The 23,242-nt window shown below is 45.5% G+C and overlaps 8 protein-coding genes across 8 annotated transcripts; 3 read left to right on the top strand and 5 right to left on the bottom strand.

Annotated features, from left to right (window-relative positions):
• Nucleotides 1-411: 411 nt before the first annotated feature.
• Nucleotides 412-3,275, top strand: AGABI2DRAFT_229114 (hypothetical protein; the record flags this gene model as incomplete). The annotated part of the gene is made up of 2 exons (XM_006456837.1): nt 412-2,373; nt 2,435-3,275. The coding sequence occupies 2 exons, from the start codon at nt 412-414 to the stop codon at nt 3,158-3,160; spliced, it is 2,688 nt and encodes an 895-aa protein (XP_006456900.1). The 3' UTR covers nt 3,161-3,275.
• A 438-nt stretch (nt 3,276-3,713) lies between these two features.
• On the bottom strand, nt 3,714-4,784 carry AGABI2DRAFT_195868 (hypothetical protein). Its single transcript, XM_006456836.1, has 6 exons — nt 4,702-4,784; nt 4,524-4,628; nt 4,451-4,457; nt 4,195-4,394; nt 4,069-4,135; nt 3,714-4,010 (listed from the first exon to the last, which is right to left on the bottom strand). Exons 2-6 carry the CDS (start codon nt 4,613-4,615, stop codon nt 3,834-3,836), a joined length of 543 nt encoding a protein of 180 aa, XP_006456899.1. The 5' UTR covers nt 4,616-4,628; nt 4,702-4,784; the 3' UTR covers nt 3,714-3,833.
• A 2,539-nt stretch (nt 4,785-7,323) lies between these two features.
• On the bottom strand, nt 7,324-9,320 carry AGABI2DRAFT_195867 (hypothetical protein). Its single transcript, XM_006456835.1, has 6 exons — nt 8,967-9,320; nt 8,304-8,423; nt 8,126-8,231; nt 7,927-8,069; nt 7,733-7,853; nt 7,324-7,629 (listed from the first exon to the last, which is right to left on the bottom strand). The coding sequence occupies exons 1-6, from the start codon at nt 9,160-9,162 to the stop codon at nt 7,359-7,361; spliced, it is 957 nt and encodes a 318-aa protein (XP_006456898.1). The 5' UTR covers nt 9,163-9,320; the 3' UTR covers nt 7,324-7,358.
• A 663-nt stretch (nt 9,321-9,983) lies between these two features.
• Nucleotides 9,984-10,763, bottom strand: AGABI2DRAFT_195866 (hypothetical protein). The gene is made up of 4 exons (XM_006456834.1): nt 10,540-10,763; nt 10,375-10,481; nt 10,305-10,316; nt 9,984-10,236 (listed from the first exon to the last, which is right to left on the bottom strand). Exons 1-4 carry the CDS (start codon nt 10,740-10,742, stop codon nt 10,226-10,228), a joined length of 333 nt encoding a protein of 110 aa, XP_006456897.1. The 5' UTR covers nt 10,743-10,763; the 3' UTR covers nt 9,984-10,225.
• A 151-nt stretch (nt 10,764-10,914) lies between these two features.
• On the top strand, nt 10,915-12,139 carry AGABI2DRAFT_122779 (hypothetical protein; the record flags this gene model as incomplete). The annotated part of the gene is made up of 2 exons (XM_006456833.1): nt 10,915-11,245; nt 11,316-12,139. 2 exons carry the CDS (start codon nt 10,915-10,917, stop codon nt 12,137-12,139), a joined length of 1,155 nt encoding a protein of 384 aa, XP_006456896.1.
• A 3,037-nt stretch (nt 12,140-15,176) lies between these two features.
• On the bottom strand, nt 15,177-17,189 carry AGABI2DRAFT_212089 (hypothetical protein; the record flags this gene model as incomplete). The annotated part of the gene is made up of 9 exons (XM_006456832.1): nt 16,837-17,189; nt 16,618-16,783; nt 16,343-16,566; nt 16,132-16,285; nt 15,968-16,072; nt 15,767-15,912; nt 15,598-15,709; nt 15,371-15,538; nt 15,177-15,294 (listed from the first exon to the last, which is right to left on the bottom strand). Coding segments are annotated over exons 1-9 (1,530 nt in total), but the record flags the coding sequence as incomplete, so codon positions are not given.
• A 64-nt stretch (nt 17,190-17,253) lies between these two features.
• On the top strand, nt 17,254-18,135 carry AGABI2DRAFT_122777 (hypothetical protein; the record flags this gene model as incomplete). The annotated part of the gene is made up of 1 exon (XM_006456831.1): nt 17,254-18,135. The coding sequence occupies one exon, from the start codon at nt 17,254-17,256 to the stop codon at nt 18,133-18,135; it is 882 nt and encodes a 293-aa protein (XP_006456894.1).
• Nucleotides 18,136-18,262: 127 nt separating this feature from the next.
• AGABI2DRAFT_229096 (hypothetical protein) lies at nt 18,263-22,198 on the bottom strand. Its single transcript, XM_006456830.1, has 14 exons — nt 21,840-22,198; nt 21,649-21,801; nt 21,331-21,587; nt 20,416-21,280; nt 20,230-20,360; nt 20,113-20,205; nt 19,903-20,060; nt 19,614-19,845; nt 19,450-19,560; nt 19,319-19,396; nt 19,146-19,265; nt 18,780-19,092; nt 18,522-18,729; nt 18,263-18,458 (listed from the first exon to the last, which is right to left on the bottom strand). The coding sequence occupies exons 1-14, from the start codon at nt 21,844-21,846 to the stop codon at nt 18,383-18,385; spliced, it is 2,802 nt and encodes a 933-aa protein (XP_006456893.1). The 5' UTR covers nt 21,847-22,198; the 3' UTR covers nt 18,263-18,382.
• Between the last annotated feature and the right edge of the window lie 1,044 nt (nt 22,199-23,242).

The following is a 23,242-nucleotide window of genomic DNA, read 5'->3' as shown; positions in this document are numbered from 1 at the left end:
ATATCTGCATTGGAGGATTTTACTGATGGGATACCGGCGCCTTCACGAGCATGATTGCTCGGCATGTGGACATGGAATGTACCCTCATTTTTTATCACTGAGAAAGACGTCATTATGTTGACTATTGGACTCCACTGTTACCGAAGGACTCCAAATCCACGGCTCCGAGCCTCACTTCGACTATTCATATTCAATTCGCCCCTAGATCTGGGGCATTCAATTTTTGAAAGCCGTTTGTCAACCATACTTCAGAGCTTGGGGCGAAATTTTGGGGCGGCTTTTCAATCAACGAATCAAATATTGTTGTACCATAAGAGGAAACTGATAAGATTTGATGATCAAATCGGTTTGTCAAGTTAATATTTTCCGCGCCTGCCAGCCAGTTCTTCATTCAATCTCCACCATTTCGTCATGGACACAACCTTGCGACTGCGCATAGAAAAGGCTTTAATTAGAGGTGTTTGGGACGACGGCATCTCTTTACCCCAATCCTCCTCAGTCGAGACAGCGAAGAAAGTTGTCGAGGGACAATTTCGCGACGTCCTTACTTCATCTGAGGCACGGAAACTGTTTCAAATCCATAGCAACGACTTTGATCGCCGCTTCGACGAAATTTACGACTCATTCACATCTCCGAAAGGCGATCCGACCGAGCGAGAACTCTTACACCTCACCTTTGCCGTCGCTTGCTTTCATTCCTTCATTCAGGCCAATTGGACCGGACCCGACCTAGACCTGAAACCCCTCGAAGTCATCACCGGTGATGGAGCAGAGATTGTTGTGTCAAATGATTTTGTCAACCACAAGGCCGTAACAGAGTTGTCCTGCGGCGGTGAACCCGCCTATCATCTCGCTTCTGTTCCTATCTTCCTCAGGCTAGCCCAGATACTCTTATCCCTGCCATACAAATACCTGGAGACTATTCAATGGTGGAGATTGCGATTTGCGCTTGTACATCAACAAGTACTGGATGAGCCAGTTGCGGATTCAAGCCTAGCTCCTTTAGAATCTTTGGAGTCGGTTTTCTCTTCGGAACCCGACCTGTTGGGTCAGCTGTATCTGGAACATGGGCGCCTATACCATATTTATTCTCAGGACAAATCAGCTGCGGAGTATTTCGTGAAGGCCGCACGAGCCACGGGATTGGAATATGAATTGACTGGAGCGTTGGGAAAAAGGACCAAGTTCCAGCAGACGGAGCTAAGTCAGCTTGTTTTGCTTGCCGAGAGTCGATTGAGCGACGATGTCAATAGACCAAGCATCATGAGTTCACTCGACCAAACCGCTGGATTTCCCAGCGCCACAGAATCTTCAGGCCTTCCAAAAACACTTCTATTGAACGATGATACACTTCTCGAACAGACCGAGTTCACTTCTTCTCATCCTGCTTCGGCCACCTCTCGCCTTACCCACATCAATTTCCAAAACCAACCACCTCTTCACCCAATTGATCAATGTATCTTTCTAGCCTTGTGTCTCAACGTTAAAAATACGTCGCCGTCTCACGGCCTCACGGGCGAACAGATGACGCCTTATGTCGCCCGTGTCATTTCCGACCCATGTAACTGGTCAATACATACTATGGCCCTCCTGCTACGGTCACGTCTGGAATCCTCTCGCACGCGCACGGTGGAGAGGTCAACACTCCAACTCCAAGCTCTGATCGACCAAATGCCAACTTCCGATTCCTCATTATCCGAACGATTACGCTACTTCCATTCCATTCCACTACCGAGTAAATGGGAAATTGAGAAAGAGCTCGCTCTCAGGTTTTTGTCCTTGGGAGTTGTCAAATCAGCTCTTGAGATCTTTGAAAGACTGGAAATGTGGGAGGAGGTCGTTAAATGTTGGATATCGATGGAACATCCAGAGAAGGGTATTGTCATTATCCATGACTTGCTCGAAGGTCGAAAATCTGAGGCCGACGTCGTCGTTGCGCGTGGGAAAGCCTCTTCGGAATTCCGGCAACGCATTCAAGACACGTCTCGTGAAGCAAAACTTTGGTGCTTCCTCGGCGATCTCGAACCGGGAAACGCTATTGAGTATTACGAGCGCGCATGGTCCATTTCCAATCAATCATCAGGCCGGTCTATGCGCGCATTAGGGGGCTATTTCTTTGCACGCGGAAACTATACCGAGGCCACCACATGCCTCAAACGAGCGGTTGCAATTAATCCATTACTTGCACGTACCTGGTTTATTCTGGGATGTGCATGCATGCGGATGGAAGATTGGGAAGGGGCCAGAAATGCTTTCAGTCGCTGCGTAGCCCTTGACGAAGATGATGGGGAAAGCTGGAGTAACCTTGCAAGCATGTACCTACGTTTGGGCGCTGAAACGAAACCGGGCAGCGAGGGTAATATTACTAAACGCGTGAGTCATCCATGATGTCTCTTCCCGCGGATATCTTACGTTTCTCAATTTTCGTTAACAGGACAATGAGGCTTTGGTATACGGGGGCGAATCGGCCCAGTCAATACCATTTGCCAACAAGATGCAGGCGTTCCGAGCTCTGAAGCAAGGTTTGCGATATAGCTACGAAAACTGGAGGATGTGGTACAATTATATGATTGTGGCGATGGATGTCGGCGAACTAAACGAGGCCTGTCGTGCATTAGGCCGAGTCGTAGAGGTGACCTCAGAAAAAGTAGGCGCTCAGAGTGTTGATGAAGACGTTTTGGATAGACTTGTGGAAGCGGTCACGAGGATTCCTGCGGATGAAGGCGATAGCGTCAACTCAGATACCCCCGCGAACCCAAATGAAGGTTATTGGCTATCCAAGAGTGTAAATAATCTATTCGAACGGATACTTCTTCCTCGCGTATCATCTCCCAGAGTCTTTCGTTCATACGGCCGCCTTTTGACCTGGCAGAGCAAATGGGAACAAGCTATCAAAGCTTATCTGGATGCTTACCGAAATGGCGTCGCAGGGACAATGGAAAAGGGCGAGACAGACGTCAAGCGGTGGCGAGAAGGGGTGCAAGAAGTAGAAGAAATAGTTGATATATTGAGAAATTTTGGTCCAAGAGCGGAGGATTACAAATGGAGGTTACAGGCTCGTAGCATCGTGCGGACGTTTGCCGGTCGTACGAAGGACTTCGAAGATGAAACAGATTGGCAGCGATTGGAGGGTCTGCTGGAAGAGTTGCGCAAAGAATAAGTAGGATGAGGGGCGTCGCTCGAATATGATTAAAGGGCCCCGGTGACTACTATTTTGCTGATACTGTACCGATGGGATTTCTTGTTGAAGGGAGACCCAATCCAGACTCTGATTCACGAAATTCGGAGAGACATCTTCGGGCAAAGCTGAGAGAAAGAAAATGGAACCTACGAAATCAACGGACTCTTACGCTTTCGCAGCCACGATTCCGCCGAGGCTCTTCGATCATTTTTGAAACAAATTAACGACATGCTTGAGTGGCATCTGCTTGGGGTTTATATTACTGTGCCTTTTTGGGGTATCTTGAATGTTGGATCCCAGTTTTGAATAAATTGAGCGCGGACCTGAAAAAACAATGATACACGTAATTGATCACTCGACCCATCCTGAGATCAAAGGGTCTGCGCACTTGAGCTACCAAAGGATCAGAGTGCTCACGATGACTGTGCACTCGGCTCACTAACATGGCCGTATGCTTCGCGGCAAAGCCACAGCGAAGCGGTCGACTGTCGCAGCCAGCACCGAAAATCGGTTGCATGCTTCCTTGTGTTCGAATAGTGAGCTGAGAATACACGTTGGTAATGGATACAGTAACGATTATGGCCAGTATGCGCATAATGGTCCATAAACAAACAAAAATAGAAAACTACGAAAAAAAATATATCGCAGCCCCTTAGTCCCAGCCTAAGTCAGCCGCCATCCTGTTCAAGACCAAGCTGGTCATGATCTCAGTTGCGAGAGCAATAGCATTCCCTCTGAGGGTGACTTTGCCGTGATATTCAGCTTCATGGTGGCTGATTTCGTAGGAAGCAATCGGAGTGGAAGCTAGATGGGTCCAACCTTCGAAACACTGGGAAGCGGATGATCAGTTTCGAATTGTTGATGGATGATAACCAGGTCGCGCTTACTTCCATCTTGGTCTCCGTTATCTTCCATTTATATTCCTTGCCAGCCTGAGACGTGAAGTAACGGGAGCTACCGAAAAAGATGAATATGAATTGATCGTGCGGTGCGTATACATATTCATTACTCACGAACTACCTTCTCGCTTCTTCTTGCGGAACTTCTCCGACATATTATGGTTCGTCTGATTGTTGCCGTAGCAAACATAACCCGCCTTGTTGCCAGGTCCAAGATAATACCAGGACTTTTCCGGGCCTAACATTGTTGGATGGAGCCCAGCCCATTTGGCCTCACGATGCAACTTGATGACCAGAGTTGGGTTATGACTAGCCTATGGGACTTTTAGTCAGAAATCGATCGTGTCGCGAGCGTTTAAAACACACATACCTCGCTTCTAAATGATGCGATGGGCGCTAGTGAGCTAGGTTCGGCGGATAGCGAAAAACCATTGTACACTCACATAGTGAACGCGACGTTGTTGGCATCGTCCAACCAACGGTGAGAGAACATATTATCACCATACTGGTAGAGGACGATTGGGGCCGGGGCCATTGCGATGATAAGGCTAGGAGTAAAGAAGTTTGCGATTTGCTGGGTGAGCTGAGAAGACGAGAATGCGATGGATGTAAAGAAGTTACTTTAGTCAGAGATTCTTTTAAAGCAAATGGTGACTCTGGGGAACAGGGCGAAGCTCTCGTGAAATGGGTACTTACGGACTGCGAGGTCAAGGTTAAAAGAAGACCGCTAAGGAAGGTAAACACGATTATGTATGCGATCTGAGTGAGATCCCGGATCCATCATGATATCTCCAATAGCACTTTCTAATTGCGTGTACGTATCACACATGAGATGTGGCGATTCTTCCCTCTGCGATCTAGGGCCCAGACGACCCACAAACCTACCAAACCGGTTTATGGGAAGCCGAACAAGGGGCGACGCACTGCCACCATGCCACGCGTAATGTCAAACGACATCGCGTGCTCGATCCACGTGGCTTGACAGCACCAAAACCCAAATCGGGGATTTTGCGCTACACGCATGGGGCAAAGGGTCTATTGCTGTACCACGGCCAATCCCATCCCAAACGACATTAATTGAGTCTTTTCATGTTCACGCCGGCGCCACGCCAGGTATATGAACGTATCTTCAGCTTGAAACTTGCAATCTTGAATCCCAAAACGGGTTGAATGCTTTTGTCCAACTTTACTTATGGAAAATAAAATAAAGATCGAAAGGGAAGAAGCGAAGGCGTGGGTGAGCACATCCTCAGGGGAGGCTCAACCTCAACCTGATCGTATAGTTGTAATATCAACATTAGTGACAGAATACATTCCTGTAAAATACACAACTTTGAACAGTGATGTATGTTCAAGCGGCCGTTGATTTGGCCTCAGCGACAACAGGCAGCCAAATACTCGCTCAATTGATGCTCACAATAGACTGGCTCGACGCTGCCGCGCCGATTTGTCGCCATCATTCCCCATCCATGCGACGTCGCAGATCCTGGGCGGATCACTTACACCAAATTGTGATTCTTAATTTTGTCGTTGCACAAAGTAGGTCACTATCATATGAAACGCTAAGGGACGTAACTGAGCGCGACTAAGATATCTCCGTTATTTTCATGCTTGGAATCTGCATCCGCGCCCAACCCGAACTCATAAATAAATACTGACATACAATGCAAAATAATTAATGACAAAATTATATAATCAGTTACCTTATTTACCGAATTTGGTATATCAGGTAGACCATGTGAATCGTTAGAACAGAATTCACCAAAGTTGCACTTCAGCAGAAGAAGGAAATACTCGCCTGGCATATCCTTGACAGAAAACAAACACCTGACATATGTTAGTCATGATTTAAATCAACCTTGTTTCTTAAAAGGAATGTCCTATTCTTTGCTTCAGCAAATTTCCCCACGACAGTAATAAGAGAGAATCATGATTGTTAGTAAGTGATCCGCCCAGGCTCCGCCACGCCACCAGACCGGCATTGTTTACATCAAAAAAACATCGGGCATGCCCGAGTCGATTAACTGTGATTATGATAGACTCCTATTAATATAAGCAAGTATTTAATAACCTCCCCGAGATGGCGAGACCTTTTAAAGTAACCGTTGTTCACCGCCAAGAGTATCAAGCCACAGTCGACTCAATTTGAGTGGCCGTGAAACGGCAGAGATCGTTCCAATAAACGGGCCCCAGATGAAACCACTAACACCAAGAACACTAGTAATATGCTGCTTCTTTTGGCTTCGAGTCATTAATCCGCTGAAAGCCCGCCCATAGACGTTTATAGTAATCAAAGTTGATAACCATATAGTTAAAAATAGTTATAGTTGTGATCCAACTGCTTCAACGATGATGATGACTGACGAAACGGCTTTCAAATCTCAGTTCTTCAATTTTGAAACATCAAGAGGTAAACAATCCGCCAATGACGGACTCAAATACAAATTGGACCGTCCGTATGAACTCTGCGGGATTCATTTTGCACTTCTAAGAAGCAATGTAAACATGATACTTCACCTCAATCTCGACACTTAGATAAAGGCCCCTTGTCCCCGAGTACTGAATACTGTACGCAGTCTTATGTCTGACATGAGGCATTCAATGTGGAGTTGAATAACGTTCGACCCCTACAGGGATGGGGAATTTGTGATTTAAGTACGGTGACGTGATACATGGAATCATATCCCTGTTAGTGTGTGAAGTAATATAACATTCCAATCTCTGGCGTCTCTAAAGCGCAACAAAGGCCCTTCCAGACTTCGGTCTGGAATGATATCAACTTAAAGATCCGATAATGTTAACCCCGAATCACCGGTATCTATCGGCTTGTGACATTTATTTCAAGCTGCAATGAATAGTCGTCCATTCATTCATCATCGATAAAACGACAAATCATCGCGCTAACAAGAAGCACACAATGCCACACATCCATTAGGCGCTACAACTGAATCGCCAACACGTGGAAATGACCCCAGAAGCCGCGGGCTTCTAGTAAAACTCAATCACTACATCCAAATTCATTTGAAATGGGCCAAGACCTTCTCATTGGCCGAGAGTTCACTGTGTATAGTTAAACGACGCAATGACCGATAGAGTATACCGACAGGGTCAAATGCCCCTCCCAATAGAGTCCACGGTCAAACGGCTGTTTTCTTCTCCGGCCTTCGATAGTTTAAAAAATCTAGTAAAGTAACAGGGACGGTGTGAAATCCAGCTCCTAGCCTAAAAAAGCTTGTATTTTCGAACACAGGGAAAAGAAGAGGGAAAAAAGACCATTCCTAAACAATGGCCTCCCGCACAATCTTCGCCAGCTCCACTCGTCTCTTCTTTCCAGCTTTGATACAGGCTTCAAGAACTCCCTTGTCACCCAAGCCAGATCCAGAATTCAAATCATTCACAATTCCAAGACCTTGCTGAGTAACACTAAGAAGTTGCCCGTCGTCGTCGGAAGGTGTAGAGTTATTTTGGTCAGCTCCACCAAAGACTATAGAGATAGTACCGTCGAGCAAAGGTTCTTCAAACGCGGTCGGATCAGCTAAAACCTGAGATCTGTATATGGGGTTAAGGCGAAGGTTAGGATATGATAAGAAGTAGATTTGAACAAGAAGGAAACGTGTTTTTCAAAAAAAGAAGTGGGGTAATTATGACATACGAATCAAAGATGCCAAAAGATGTGGGTAAGGGTAGACCAAAAAGCGCTAACGGTGACGTCGATTCACGATAACACATTGTTTGGCCTGTGTCCTCGTTGTATACAGCTTTGGGCAAGCGAGCTGCAAAACAAATGTGAAACAAGGCGCTGTCAGGTTCGTTGTGAGAGAAAAAACAAAATGAGATACTGCTCACTATTCAATAAAGCGGATACCATTGCGATTAAGGTAGCGTCAAACACGTTTCCGTCATAGTTGATACACGTTGCGTCTACATAAAGTGTCCAGACAAACTTCCCTGGATGTACGACGAGGGACTTTGGCGACATGAAGTTTGATCTTGACATAAGACATATTGAAGCAATAGGATTCAACGATACGTCAAATCGACGTACGACGTCAATGTCTCAAACAAACGTTCAGAAAGAACTTGTGCTTCGTCTGAGGGTGGACCGGGTTTGAATTTTGGATGGCACATTGCTGGAAGGTCGACGTTCGGTACTAGGATTGACACCGAAAAGCACACGTGAGAGGGAGAGACAGGGGAAAAGAGAAGAGATGCGAGTAGCTCACCGAGGAAACCTTCATCCGGATTCTCGAGGTCTGGTTCGGCTATCTCTGCTTTGACGCCACAAACGATTGTTGAACCTCCCATCCTAACAAGAGCAGAACCATCTGCGGTGTTTATTGACCCTAAATGGTAACACAGAGTGGTGAGAAATACTATCAGCCAAAGGAGACAAGTTCCGAAATCCAATGGTCCTTGAAACGAGAAAGAGACTAAAAAAGACGTTGCGCTCAGAGACACATTTCCGAGGAAGAAGGGCCGTAAGTTTTCGAAAAACTGTCTTTTCGGAAGTAATAAAAGACGCTATCTCGGGATAGAAGGGCGATCGAGATAACTATCGATAGCACAAAGTTTTCTGCGTCGCTATGTTGGATTCCGACCATAGGCCACGCGGTGAAAATTTACAGACATAGTGCGCCACAGAAGAAACCGGGTATAGGATCGGGCTTCGGCGCTTTAATAATCTCGCAAGTCATCCGATTCAATTGGTTGGAAAGAAAGACAGCCAAATGGAAGCTAAGACATATCAGGGGAGAGTTGCAGAGCACCGATGCTTTGGATAGCTAATCCATGCGAACAGAAGAAAGGCGAATAGATTGCCAAGGAAAGATGGATTGCCATAGAACGAAAATGAAGAAAAAAACAGAGACGAAAGGAGAAAGACGTACCAACATTAATGGAGACATCCCTCCAAATCTCCCCCTTCACACCCATTCCATCCATCACACATCCAATTGCGCGTCCGTCGGGCCTCACATTTTCGGTCAGAAACCTTTCTAGATAAACACGTGGATGTAGTCGCTGGAAAATTGCAGCTTTAAGCGAGTCGGAGCTAGGGTCAGTAGCAGCCGTTGCGGTCGCCATTTGAATGGTTTCGAGATGAAAGAGAGCTCTCGGATGGGTCCGTATTTGTTACGTGAAAGCAGCTCGCGTGGATTGACGACGGTAATAGAAGCTGTAGAAAAGTCGATGACTGATATTAGTTTTCCCGACAGTTAGTACGCGAACACAAATGAAGTCTGTGAGAAAAACAATGATCAACAAGATGCCGCAAGTTCACGCCGGCATCTAACTGATTTCATAAAAGGAAAAAGAAAAAAGGCAATTACGCCTTCATCACCACAAGATTCGTTTGTCCGATTCCTTTTTTCTCATGTCTATGGGAAATGCAGGCGTCTTGGGGCTTCATAAACATTTTTCCTCCGATTTTTCTCGCCAATTCACAAATTTGAATAAAACATAGGGCCGAGGGAGCATTATTTTCCTGGGAACGAGTTTCTCCTCCGCCGATACAATGTCTTTTTTGTTATTGTTCCTGAGCCTTACATTATTGGTCTAGTATGTACATCAAAAGTTGTGAAAAGTTAAGGTGATCAACGGTGCATTGACCGGTCTAATGACTGCCGACACAGGGTGACAGATGATTATCACTCTCGAAGAAACCAGTCGGACGGATAATCCAACCATTCAAGCAGGCACTCAAAAGGGTTGTGGGCAATCTCCAGGCAGCCTCTAGCCAGTTCGATATGGTCCGTTCCGACTCGCTTCGACCTAGTTCATGATCAAAAAATCAAATCCACACACCACCATTGTTATCAACTTCCAATCGTGGCAGTAGAACCTTCCAAGTGCTTCAAGCGAGTGTGTGTGAATAAAGGTGAAGGAGACCCTGATCAGTTCTCGGAAGTTTTGCGGAAACGATGCTTTTTATGTCGGTTGCATCGCAATGTCATCATTTAGATACATGAATGAACGTGCCCATTGCCAACTCCAAAGGATCATCGATCAACCTCCAGCATGACTTCCTCCGAAGGACTTTACGGGTCCAAAACAAGATAATGATGTCATATTGGGAGGCCAATCATATTAAATTCGGCATTTTCTCCATCCAGCCATGGAGTCCTGCATTTCGAGAGAGTAATCCTCCCTAATCATATACTAAAATGACGTAGAGAGTCGTAGGCAATTAGTTTTTTTTTTTTTCAAATCATTAGGGATGTGCTTACCGTGCACAATACCTACGGGAATAGATCGAATATGAATGATTATGACTAATTCGGAGAGTAAATAACTCACCGTAGAAGAGAGTCCAGAGTAAAATAAATCCAAAGAGGGTATCTTGAGTAGGCTTGACAAGCTCCCACCATCCATCAAGGAGATACTTGCCGGGCGAACCACCACACCTAAACATGACAACATAAGTAACAAGCCTTTGTAGTTTTCTCGAAAGCGCAAGTTTACCTGAATATAGAAATACAGAGCGCAGAGAACAGCAGTGACACGAAGAAGAGCAAAAAGCCGTAGAAATTTGTCAGACCGAGTATTCCCGCTGCAGCCCCCGAGAAACACGCAGAGAGAAAATGGACCGAGCTCAAGACGTTGGCATTGTGTGCGACGGCAGCAGGGTTTATGTGGGACTGAGATTCTGCTGCGCTTGTCGACATGATGGTGGGCTGGAAGCAGCGAGGTCAGGTGATCTCAGCCTCGAACTGCAGAGTCACGTGCAAGATAACGAGTCCAGAGTTTTTCTGGCTAATTTATCTGGAATTATCCGTCTGTGTCCGTGCGATGAGCACCAGCAGGTTTTCTCCCTCAAAGTTCCAATACCCGCGCACCATGTCCGTCGACACATCGGCGGCACAGTCGCCAACAATAGGCGTCGTTCAGGACAAGATCAACGTCGGCATCTTGGGTGCAACGGGCACCGTCGGCCAACGCTTCATCACCCTCCTTTCTTCCCATCCATGGTTCAAAATCCATGCTCTGGGCGCATCATCCAGATCTGCAGGCAAACCATACCACAGCGCAGCTTCATGGAAACAAACCACACCAATCCCGAGTTCCGTTCGTGAACTCATCGTCCATCCGTGCGACCCCACCGAACCCCATTTCCGGGAATGTACAATCATCTTTTCTGGTCTCGATGCCGAAGTGGCAGGCGATATCGGTACGTTTTCATTTCATTTATTCAATTTCCCGCAGCGAATCCACTGATATCCTCTTGCGCCACACCACAGAGGCAGCTTTTCGGACAGCAGAATTTGCCGTCTTCTCCAACGCAAAAAATTACCGTCGCGATCCACTCGTACCCCTCATAGTACCCCTCGTCAACAATCCCCATCTCGCCATGATCCCCCAACAACAAGCCCTCCACAATCCCCCACTAAAAAAAGGTTTCATCGTTACCAACGCCAACTGCTCAACAACAGGCTATATCATCCCCATAGCCGCCCTCGAAAAATCTTTCGGTCCAATCGAAGCCATCATGGTCACCACCCTACAAGCCATCTCAGGTGCCGGATATCCAGGCGTCCCATCTCTCGACATTTTCGACAACGTTATCCCCTACATCTCCGGAGAAGAAGAAAAAATAGAATGGGAAACTCTAAAAATCCTGGGCGGAATAACAGAAAACGATGATGGACTCAAAGTTTTCGATATGCATGCCTCCCATCCTCTACGCGTATCAGCATCTTGTAATCGCGTGCCTGTCATTGACGGACATACCGAATGTGTATCAGTACGATTTGCAAGACGACCTCCACCGAGTCCTCAACAGGTCCGTGAGGCTCTTGCAGCGTATACACCAGATGCACAAGCGTTAGGTTGCCCTAGTGTACCTAGACATGCTATCACCGTTCACGAGGAACCTGATCGACCACAGCCGAGGTTGGATCGGTATTATCAGGAAGGTGCGGGAGTTTCGGTTGGTCGTGTACGCCAATGCCAGGTGCTTGATATCAAATTTGTTGTCCTGGCCAACAATGTGTCTATTGGTGCAGCTACAAGTAGTATCATCAATGCCGAACTTGCCATTCTAAGGGATATCGTGAGTAGATAGGCTGTTGTTTTTTTTTCCTTTCCCTAGATCTTTGGTTCATGATTGTAATAACGAATTGTAAGGATCAACTTGAGAGTAACAAAATAGCATCGATTTGTTTTTTTTCGAAACTATTGACATAGATGTTGTGACGTTAGTACAATATATTACACAACTCTGTACACTAAAAATTATTTTCCAAAAAAAATCCTCACACATCTATCAAAAAAAAACAAACAAAGAAAAAAAAAAGCATTTTTTTTTCAAGCCGCAGTATGAGAAGCAACATACATCCTCAACATCGTCTTCATATTCCCACTCACATTCTCCGGCAACCACTCCCCATTATTGATACACAACACCTTCATCCTCGGATGATATTTCAAATCCGGCAACAACTTCGGAGTGATCAAAAAGTATTGTGAACTGTCCTCGTTACACGTCACATCCACCATCGAGTTATGAACCGTCCTTTCCGCACGTTTATCCATACCCTGATTGATTTCGTCGACAAGAGAGAACGGCGTATGTGCGAGTGACGTGAGAGACATGAGGTATAAAATAGTAGTCAAAGACCGTTCCTGCAAAAAAAAAATACTATGAACGATAATCACAAAAAAAAAAAAAAGGAAAGAAAAACGTACACCGCCAGATTGCCTTTGTCCAGTCAACAACTGCAATTTCTCATGGTCCCTAAACTTAACTCTGATATCCACTCTCCATTGCGCATAATCAGGATCAGACATGAGTTCAACATCTCCCGCACATCCAATCCTATCAAACGCATCAGAAAACTTTTCTCTGATTTGTTGGATCAGCACGCGAAGAGCCGGTTCCCATTGATTCTTCATAAGATTAGATTAGAAAAATCAATACCACTGAAGGTTAATTTTAGAATAAACGCACTTGGGTTCGTTGAATCTTCGCCTCGATTGTTTCAATCTTTTGTTGCCTCTGCTCAATCGCCACCGTCAGCGACTCAACCTATAAAAAAGATTTAATAACCATCCCCCCAAGAAATCATATAACCAAAAAAAGCACTCACCAAAGCCTTCTTCTCCTCATAACTCCTCACAACACCCTCATCTCTATTATTATTATACTCCAACTGTTCCTCAACAGTCCTACAAGCAACCTCCAACTCCTCCAAACTCCTCAAATCACCCTCCTGTCCATCTTCCCCAAGTCCCGGTTTCTCAATCCCTTGCCTCCTCAACTCTTCTTCAGCCTGAGGACCCCCACCCACCTCCTCCACTTGTTTCTCGTATTCCGATAATTCAAGATGATGAACTCGACGAACTTCCATCACTCGATCGGATTCTGCTATCACTTCCGGGTCTGTACGATTTCGTACGGCGTCGTTCGCTTTCTTTAAAAGCTCTTGGCCTTCCGCTTTCAAGATGAGATATCGTTCATTGACTTGAAAAAAAAATTGAATCATGAGTATGAGAGATACATTTGAAATGGATAAGGTCTTACGTTCAGCATATCGTTCAAAAGCTTCTTTAAACCTGAGATCCTTCTCCTCAACCAACTTTTCCAACGCCGTAATATTCGCATTCGTCTGCATCAACTTCAACTTCATCAACGTAAACGCCTCTTGTTCCGGAACGAAACTCCTCATCAAAGTCTACATTTAAAAATCCGATCGTCAGTAAGAGCGAAAATTTTGAGAAAAAACGTACAATAATCTCTTTAACCTTATCCGCCCTCTGAAAATTCTTCTGCATCAACTCCCTATTCAATTTCTTCTTCTTCGACTCTTCACTCGGTTGATTCTTCAACGACATCAATTGACCTTTCAACCTCTCTACAAAAACTCATCAACAAAACCCATCCACGCAATGCAATGCAAAAAAAGAAAAGAAAAAAGGGACATACTAAGTCGATTCTCCAAAGTCACTCTACTCTTATGCGCATCCTTAATCACATCCTTCCTCTTCTTAATCCCAATCAACCTCTCCTCAATCAACCTATCCTCATCTTTAATCTCCTCCAATTTCGCATCGAGCGTTTTCCTCTCTTCATCGAAATAAGTCAATGCTTCTTGACATCGCTTCACAGTCTCTTCAGCCTGTCTACGAACTTCCGAGTCCACTATTCAAGAATCAGAATTAGAGTTTTGACAGATACGGTAAAGTAAAACATGAATTTTTTTACCAGTTTGAACAGTCAAATTCCTTGCTCTAGGAATATCTCTAGTCATATTATTCAAAGCCCTCGAACCATATCTCGACCTCTGAACGATATTCAAAGTATTTCCACACACAAACGAAGCACCACCTCCAGTCTCTTGTCGTCCAACAGCCTCCATAGCATATGTCAAATTAACACCTTGTGGATTAAGAGTAATAGCCTACATGGGAACATAAGCGAAAAACAACAACAAAAAAAGGGAGAGAAGGAAACAATTGAAACTCACATTCCGATGAAAATTACATTCTCGCCTCAAAAACCATCGTAATCCTTCCGGATAATCAACGTATTCTAAAGCATATCCATCAAATCCCAAAGCCCGCATCTTTACATATATCCCATCAGGAATAATAATAAAAAAATGAAGAACTGGAAACGCAACTTACTTCTTCATGAGATACCGGCGGCGATGCCAACTGTTGTTCATCAAAATCTCTATACCAAGTCACTATCTTCGCTTTCCTCCCCAAACCCGGTGAATCATTGATACTCTGATTCAACAAATTCACGTCCTCTTTACATTGCGCAACGAAAGACTTTTACAAAAAGTCATTGGTAAGTGTCGAAAGTCCAAGAGCTTCAAGTTCAGAACTTACCCTCAATTGCGCCGAATTGATCAAAGACTCCACAGCATCTTGATACCTCTTATCCGGAACAGTCATACACATATATGGAGGTTCCATAACCTCCATCTTGAACAAATGTTTATGTTCTCTTAACCATAATATCGCATCATGCGTATCTCTGCTCCAACGAAGCATGTTTTGTAACTTGATGGTATCGGTATCATCGAAACTCTTGATTCTTAAGCAAAACGTTAGAACGCCAAAAGGAATATATAAAAATCGCATCCTTTACCTAGCTTCTGCATGTTCAAGTTCAGTTGACGCTCTAGCTCGTCCATCAAAATGCCGTTTAAACTCTTTCTTCAAATCTCCATGACGTTGATCAAGATTGAATTTATCACTCTGCGCCTGGTCCTATTTTTTAATAAAATAAAAAAACATTACCACACGTTACACCCTATTATTGAAAGAAAAAAAAAACGTAACGTGCCTCTTCAGCTTTCAAGATGACAGGATCCTCAGTCTTAGGCAATGGCTTTTTCAACTCGTCTTCGGTAGCTTGAACGTCCGACTCAAGTTTCCTCATATTCTTCAGTCTGTTCTCTTCCTCTTTTTCCAAAGCTTCGAGTTTTTGATACGTAGTATCAATCTCCTCTCCCTACAACCAGAATTATAGGGAGGCTTGAGTACGGTACAAAAAAAAAAAAAGGGACGTACAAGATCTTCGAGTTGGCCATTCAAATTAGAAAACTTGGCGACCCGTTTTCGTTGTGTCTCATGTCCCAAGTTTACCTCTTCCGACCATTGCGCTGATTGAACCCGCAAGTTCCTGTTATTTTTGTTTCATATATGAACCAGGTTGCATTATAGAATAAAAGACACTCACTCGAGATGTTTACGAACCGGTTCGTTCTTATCCTTGAGTTTTCGAACTACCTCGTTGAGGGCACGATGCTGTGCTTTGACGCTCATATACCTCAGTTGTACGACACGATATCTTTCAACCTCAATGACACATTGCAAAACCGCTTGCTAAATAGTCGTGAGTGTTATCGAACGCAAGGGAAAGTAAAAGACGTATGCCTACTTGTTTCTCGAGTTCTCGTCGTTCATTAAAGAGTCGGACGGTGTGCTCCATCATATCAACACGTTGCTGAGCCTGATTTTTGGCTGCTTCATCTGTGTTTTGATTCTATGACAAACGAGTATACGTCAGAGTTCCTTCAAAGAAAATACAAAAAAAAAACATACGAGCTTCAGCTCACGAATCTCTTTTCCAGACTTGATGAGTTGACTATGCCAACTTGTCAAACGACTATCACCAGCCGCGAGTTGGGTCTCTTTCAAAAGCTCTTGAGGACTCATAGCAGCGAACGAAGAAACTTTATCTTGAGGTAAAAAAGTACTATTGTACCAATTCCGGGTCAGTAGATGGACATAGGGGCGCAAGTAAAAGGCATACCAAAGATTTCCAACTTGCACGTTCAGCTCTGCCACCTTGTTTCTGATTTCCGCACCAGAGGTGGATTTTCCATTGAGCGTGAAAAAGGTTTTCTTATCGGCTCTGATAATGCGGCGAATGACGAGGTTACGTTGACCTTTGGGTGCTTTGAGTTCAATTTCAATGAAGCCCTCTTCTTTCCCTAATTTCACGAATGCTTTGATTTCACTTGCCCTGCCCAGGACCTAAGAGATAGTAAGCAACGAGTTTACGCATGTGAAACGGAAAAAGCGTACACTAGGTGGAAAATTAAGACCCAAGCAAATAGCGCACGCAATACTGCTTTTACCAGTCCCATTAGGACCGATGATCATATTGAGGTAAGGTCCAGGTCGGAACTCGACAGCATCATAAGTGACGAAATTCTCGAGTTTAATGCGCACAATTGACCCAGGGATGTAACTAGGAAGGGATCAACAGACAGTCAAGGGGAAGTAAAAAGCGGGTTAAGAGACCCATCAGTATCCCGTGGCTGAGTCTTGACCTCTACCTTTGGAGCTTGAGATCCAACATTTTCCTCGTCTTCTCCTTCAGCTTCTTGACTGACGGCGCGACTAGGGATTGAATTGCCATCACCATTGATACGCCTTCGTTTGCTCCCTCGTGAGATTTGTTCGTCATCTTGTTCCACGCCAGGTGGTGGTGGTGGTTGCTCCTCCTCCTCTTCTTCCTCGTCCTGAACTCTGATTTTAGCGCGCGTCCTTCGTTTCTCCTGTTTGACAGCGTGTTTTCCTTTCGATTCCGGTACAGTATCGTCGTCGTCTGACTCTGTGACCTGAAGACGACGAGCCATGGGGTGTGTTGGTGGTATATGGAGAAGAAAGACGCGTGACGGAGCTAATGAGTGACAGGACGCGTCTGAAGTGTGACAGATGGAGACTCTCCTGACTGAGCAGCTAAACGAGCTGCTTTCCAGCCTCAACCTCCCCTTTGCACTGCAGTCCCCTGCAGAACTCACGCCGTCCCTCCTCCTCGCCGTCCTCGAAGCCATCCTCGACGTCCGCATCCCTGTTGACGTCCACGACCCTGCAACCAGACATATCCAGACTATAAAGGTCTTTCTTGGTGTCCTCGAGACTGACATCATCCGATCAGATGTTGGTTTGAGTCAAATAGACCCTAGGTTGCTTGCTGCAGGTGAATGGGATGAAATCGTCTTTGTTGCCGAGGTGTTGTGTTGGATCGGTAAAGAACTTGGTCTCATACACGACAAAAGCAAAGACCCAGAAGATGATCGTTTACGCAGCGTCACACCATCCCCTTCGTCGACCATCACATTCCTACCCCCATTCTCTCCCATCTCACCGCTCTTCACTCCCACTCTTCTCTTATCCACCGCCGACGACGACACCCTTCAAACAAACATAACCTCTCCCCTCGCAACCTCCTTCCCTTACCGCCATACAACCCCTCCTCCTCATCACCATCACAAAACGCATTCACATATACCTCCAGACGATTCCTCCTTCACTCGTCAATCACCTCCCATCCGTCGAACAGGTCACATCTCTCTAGGTCGACCACGACTCCGAACTATCCTCCTACCTCACTCATTCCCTCTCCCTCTCCTCTCCTTCTCCTCCCCAAACACCCACAAAATCATCATCAACAACAACAACAACTCCCTCCGAAATACCCTCGTGGCAAACTCTACTTACGACATCACCCGATCACGACCCTCGCAGGACATATCACCTCTTACAACAACGTACTCAACTCATGGAAGAACTGCTTCATGTTCGAATGACCAATAAGCGACATCTTGATTAAAATGTGTCATAGTCCATCTATTAAGGAACTTGTTGTGCTTCAGATTTATTCATTTGTCCATAGTGTATTTTTGTACTCACACGAACTCTTCTTTGCTAAATCTATCTATCTTGACGAGGTCCGAGCATTCGTGTATAGTAAATGATGATATGGTATCTCACAAATCGAAAAAATATTAAAAACAAAAAAACAAATGTAGATGCAACACCGCCGAGAGAAGAAAAAAACACATCACGTCCGTCGTCCTTCAACTGCTTTACGACAAACCGGACACCCTCTTCCTATCCGCGCTCGAATCATCGACTCCCTAATCCCAAAAAAAAAACAATCAACAAATCACCATTCAATCATCAGAAAAATACCAACTCACAATGCAACATTCCCACTAATCCCTTTTCTCCCACCAAGCCCTTCATACAAAAACGGTTCCAGACCCTTCATAAACTCCGCTCCCTCACTTCCTCCCATCGATGTCGAGATACACGATGCATGTACCACATGTCGACATAAAAACAGTATCGAAAACCCTTGTCCACTCTGCTGTATCGGTCTATCACATAACGGACATTCGGTATGCCCTAACAGCAACTTTATTAGCAAAAGACAAAAAAACGACACCGAAGCTCACCAGTTAACACCACTCCCCCAGCCTGTCCTCTACTCAACCTCCCACTCAACTCGGCACAGTCACCCTCAAGGATATGTTGACATCCTTCAAGTAACTCAATCTGCAGATGAAAATCTTGCAAAATCTTGATCAATGCCTCTTTCAACCCCGGTATTTCCAACCCATTCTTGATACGTCGGATTAGCCGTATTGGTGAAATTTCCACCCCGACATTCTCGAGTAGCCCCCGAATAAATGTAGGTCTGGTCTCAGAATATTTGAGAAGGTCTTCCCACAAGTCGTCGTCGGATTGTTCTTTCGCAAATTCAATCGCCTGATAAAAAAGAAATAATAAGCTTGTGTTAAATCGGAAAGATGGAGACTCACACGTTGGACGTCACCCAGTCGCTCGATGATGAGGTGCAGCGCCTTCTTATTGTTGCCCATTCGACCCAAAAGGAACACCATCTCAGGGACCAGATCACGTTCATTACAGGCTTCATATGCCTTGCGCCCACTTCCATCAGCACATGTCGATACCAAGATAAGAGGTCGCTTACAGTCTCGAGGTTATAGTAATTACTCGCACGCAAAAAGTCAATCAACCGTGTCGTGGCATATTCCGCATACAGCTTGACCTATGCCCAATCATCAACCCCGTGTATCATGGACAGAGAAACAAATCGCCCACCTGCAAGTCCGCAAACCCGGAAACCAAATGTGGATCCCTCTCTACAAGAGCATCCAGATACAAAAACAGATAGTAAGGTTTAGTTTGTAATTGTTGCACTACGCGCACAATCTGCATCCAACGCCTGAGCTTTAATAAGTTCAGGAAAAACAAGGATCACTCACAGGTATTGAATGAATGTTGTTCACCAGCAGGTTGATAGCTTCGCTCTGTCCAGCTCCCACACCCTCCGCTTTCCGCTTCTCCATCAATTCATGGTCAAATTCTACAAGCAACAATACCTGATCTTGTACATCCGTGAACAGGTTATGCTCCCTAATCAATTCGAGGACATTTGGCCTCCGGAGTCGAAGGTAGAAAGGCAATGCTTTCCCCGGCTGTCTATTTGCCGTGTACCTAGGATACGCAGGTGAGAACTTGCAGGAAACATGACAATCATAGTGCGAGACGTACAATTCGGCGAGACACTCCATTAAGATAGTATTACCCGAGGGCGTGGTCATTGACTTGGGTTGCGACGAGGCTTTGTCGAGCTCAGAACGAACTGCGATAATAACAGTACCAATGTTGTAGATCTCCTTTGGCCACTCTCTGATCGTTTGCAATAAAGTCTGTTACATCATGTCAGTATCGAACATGAAAAGAGAAACAAAGCAGCCTTACCTGTCTATCGCGGGCTAAAAAGTGGGCCAACACCATCTCATAAACGAGATGAGACAGTCGGGGAGATTCGGTAGGAACGTATGGGATGATTGCCTACGTCTCATCAGTGAATCCGACAAGACAGATGCAAAAACGTATACTCGCTTGCAACTGATCTCTTTCCGCAAACGCAAAAATCCAATCCTCCCATCGCTTCGAATCGTGCCCGCATACTTTTGGCGTTAGCTTTGCAGCCTTCACAAACTCGCCTAGGAAGCGTAATCTGTCAACATCACCCAAGCACACTCACGGCACCCTACTTACCCTCATTAACAAGGTGTCGAATATACTTCTGCCCAATTTCGACCGCACTCAAAACATGTTTCTCTGCTTCTCCTTCTTGTGCAAGAGCTTTGACGCCATCAGTCTTCTTCAATAACGCATCTGCCTCAATCTTCTCCACTTCCTCCAGAGCTTCCTCATACCTCTCCCTCTCCACCAGCCATGCAACATGATCCCTTTTATCCCGCGGCCGCACTCTCACAAGATCCCTCGGACTCAATACCACATAACTCCTACTCTCCGGATCAAAACCAGCGGGATCATCACCACCAATGCCCTCAACCAACACATAGTCATTGCACCCCCATTTCTGGAAGTCTGTGATAGTAATGGCATCCGCTGCCAGCTCTTCACCTGCACGTGAAATGATACGAAGTTCAGGTCGTTCAGCTTGTTTCCGTGCTTGACGTTCTCGATCTTCTGTCATCTCATCTGTGAAAGTTTCTGGTGGACTATACGCGATTATAAGGAAGGAGGTAAGAGGTGACTGTCGTTTTTCCGTGGTTTTCTTTGGCGATACATCTTGGTTGAATCCTAGAGTATCTGGAGAGTTAATGGCGTGGTTCGGTGATGGATGGGGGACAATGCCAGCGATCATGCAGTCTAATTGAAAAACGGCAGTGATATCGACTACAAAAGGTGGTAAATTCGCGGAAGAAGATGATGAGGTACTCCGTGGACGTTCACGAATCCGAGCAACTTTAATGAAGTCTGCCCAAGAAATGAGCAAAGTGGAGTCGTCCTGCCAGTGTAATGTGCACTTGAAGAGGTCTGCGCGCGGACTATCTGATGGTCTGTCGATGAAATTAATGCGCGTTTGCGAGACATGATCGTATATTTTTACGCCCTGGTTCGTTTATTAGCTCTTCCTTCTAATTAAAAGCAAGACGGGCATACCAGATCATTAGCCCATGCAATTAATCTCCCTCTCCACCGTACCTGCCATATTGGCCCTTCACCAGAATGTAGCAGCGTCTCCTTGTGCCCTAACCAGCCCTTCTCCCGAAGTACTAGGTTGCCCGCCAAGCCGCCATGAACTATCGCCCGAGTACTCCGCTTGCCAAAATTGGGCTCAAGGGAAACAGTACGCATAGGCCTCTTCATACCAAACACGTATGATTCAGTCGTAGTGATTGAGTGTACGACGACCTGTCCTAAGAATATGAGAGTCCATATCATCGATATATGCGCTTCAGACCCAGGGAACAGACGAACCGTCTATCGAAGCTGTGGCAACAAACTCGGCATTTGTGTCGAGAGATATATCAATGATAGATGCGAAATGAGGTTTGAAGGACTTTAAACGTTTGCCGGAAAGGTCCAAAAGATGAACTATTCCGGCATGAGTTCCGAGTGCCTGCGCAACAACTCAGAGTTAGTGACACCGAATTCAGGAGGACCTCTACATGCCATTATGTTATGCGATATCGCCAGGGCGGACGCCGAGTCTTTCTTCAGTAACTCCGGGATCGCTCCAGTTATTCGTTCATACTTCAACGCCGGCTCATCATCATCATCCTCCTCCTCTTCTGACTCTTCACCGTCGTCCTCACCGTCGTCCTCTTCTTCCTCAGAGTCATCATCATCCTCCTCTCCGCTCGCGTCCGAGTGATCATTGCCATTCTCCACCAGCCGGTGTCCATTGAGACGAGGCTTGGCTGACTCTCCACCATCAGTACGATCCGTCAAAGCAGTAGAACTATCCACAGATTCGGCCTCCGATGGCGACAATGGGAGATGCTCAGCGTCCTCGTGCGGGGAGGCCATTCTGAGCGTTTGCAAGTTGAAACGCGTTGTCCGCCCGCTATGCTGTCATCGTCCCGTGAGAATATGTTTCTATTCAGGGCCACACCCTTGAAAGTCAATGGCTGCGGTTCATCTAGTCACCGCCACTCTAGGCAAGGGCTGTCCTATGGCGTAGGCATTAGAAGTTTGGGCAATGGCAGCAAGTTTAGCAGAAGGAGAGTCGACAAAAACCCTTTGTTCACTAGAGTAGCCGATCAAGGTGTCCAAATCATGTCATCAATTAAGCAGCTTGGGAATATAAATAGTGTATCAACACCTTTATCTGTCTGTGATTCAGAAAAGCGCAAAGTCGCTGGTTGATTGAGACGTCATCTCGGTGCCGATTTTAAAGTTATCAAAAACTGTTTGGTGCTTTGTTCTCACCGCGATTTGCTTCATTCTTCCCAAGGGTATAGTTGACCGTGAGAATTGAGGTGCTTCAAGGCCATTTCACTTAATTAAAACCGCACAATAGCTTCCTTCCAAATTTTCCTTGTCAAAACATTAGGCTGAGTTGATGCTGATGCTGAGCTTGACATCTAATAGGTTAGGAATCGGAAAGTCGGTCCGCTATGTGGACGCAAACGGCCCGCAGGAAAGAAAGAGATTCTACCGGATCAGCGCTCAGCGCCAGGCTCAAGTCCTCGTATCTCGATGAACCACATAAATATCTTCCTCGTACGTGATTCTGGAAAGGCGAAAGGAATGTGAATAAATTTAAGGCTTGACAACACACGTGTTAAAGGAGAAACGTATCAAGTGTTCAACAAAAGATGTGATGAGGAGAAAGTTGTATGTGCAATGTATACTTGTTCTAAAGATGTTCCTGGAGTCCGACCATCGCCTGATCATGATGATGCCGACTTCCAAATTCGCGGTCATGGTCGAAAATTAACCGCCGCTGTCCGCGCAAGGCTTCTCCTGACCACAATATTTTTAATTTACCGACAGCCCCAGAAGAAGGTGTTTCAGGTCCCAAAGACAGTCTGTTAAACGGTATACCCGTATACCAACTCTGTTCATC

This window comes from Agaricus bisporus (genome assembly GCF_000300575.1).
Source record: "Agaricus bisporus var. bisporus H97 unplaced genomic scaffold AGABI2scaffold_14, whole genome shotgun sequence".
In the NCBI taxonomy this organism is placed as follows: Eukaryota; Fungi; Basidiomycota; class Agaricomycetes; order Agaricales; family Agaricaceae; genus Agaricus; species Agaricus bisporus.
This window is presented reverse-complemented; position numbering and strand designations above follow the sequence as displayed.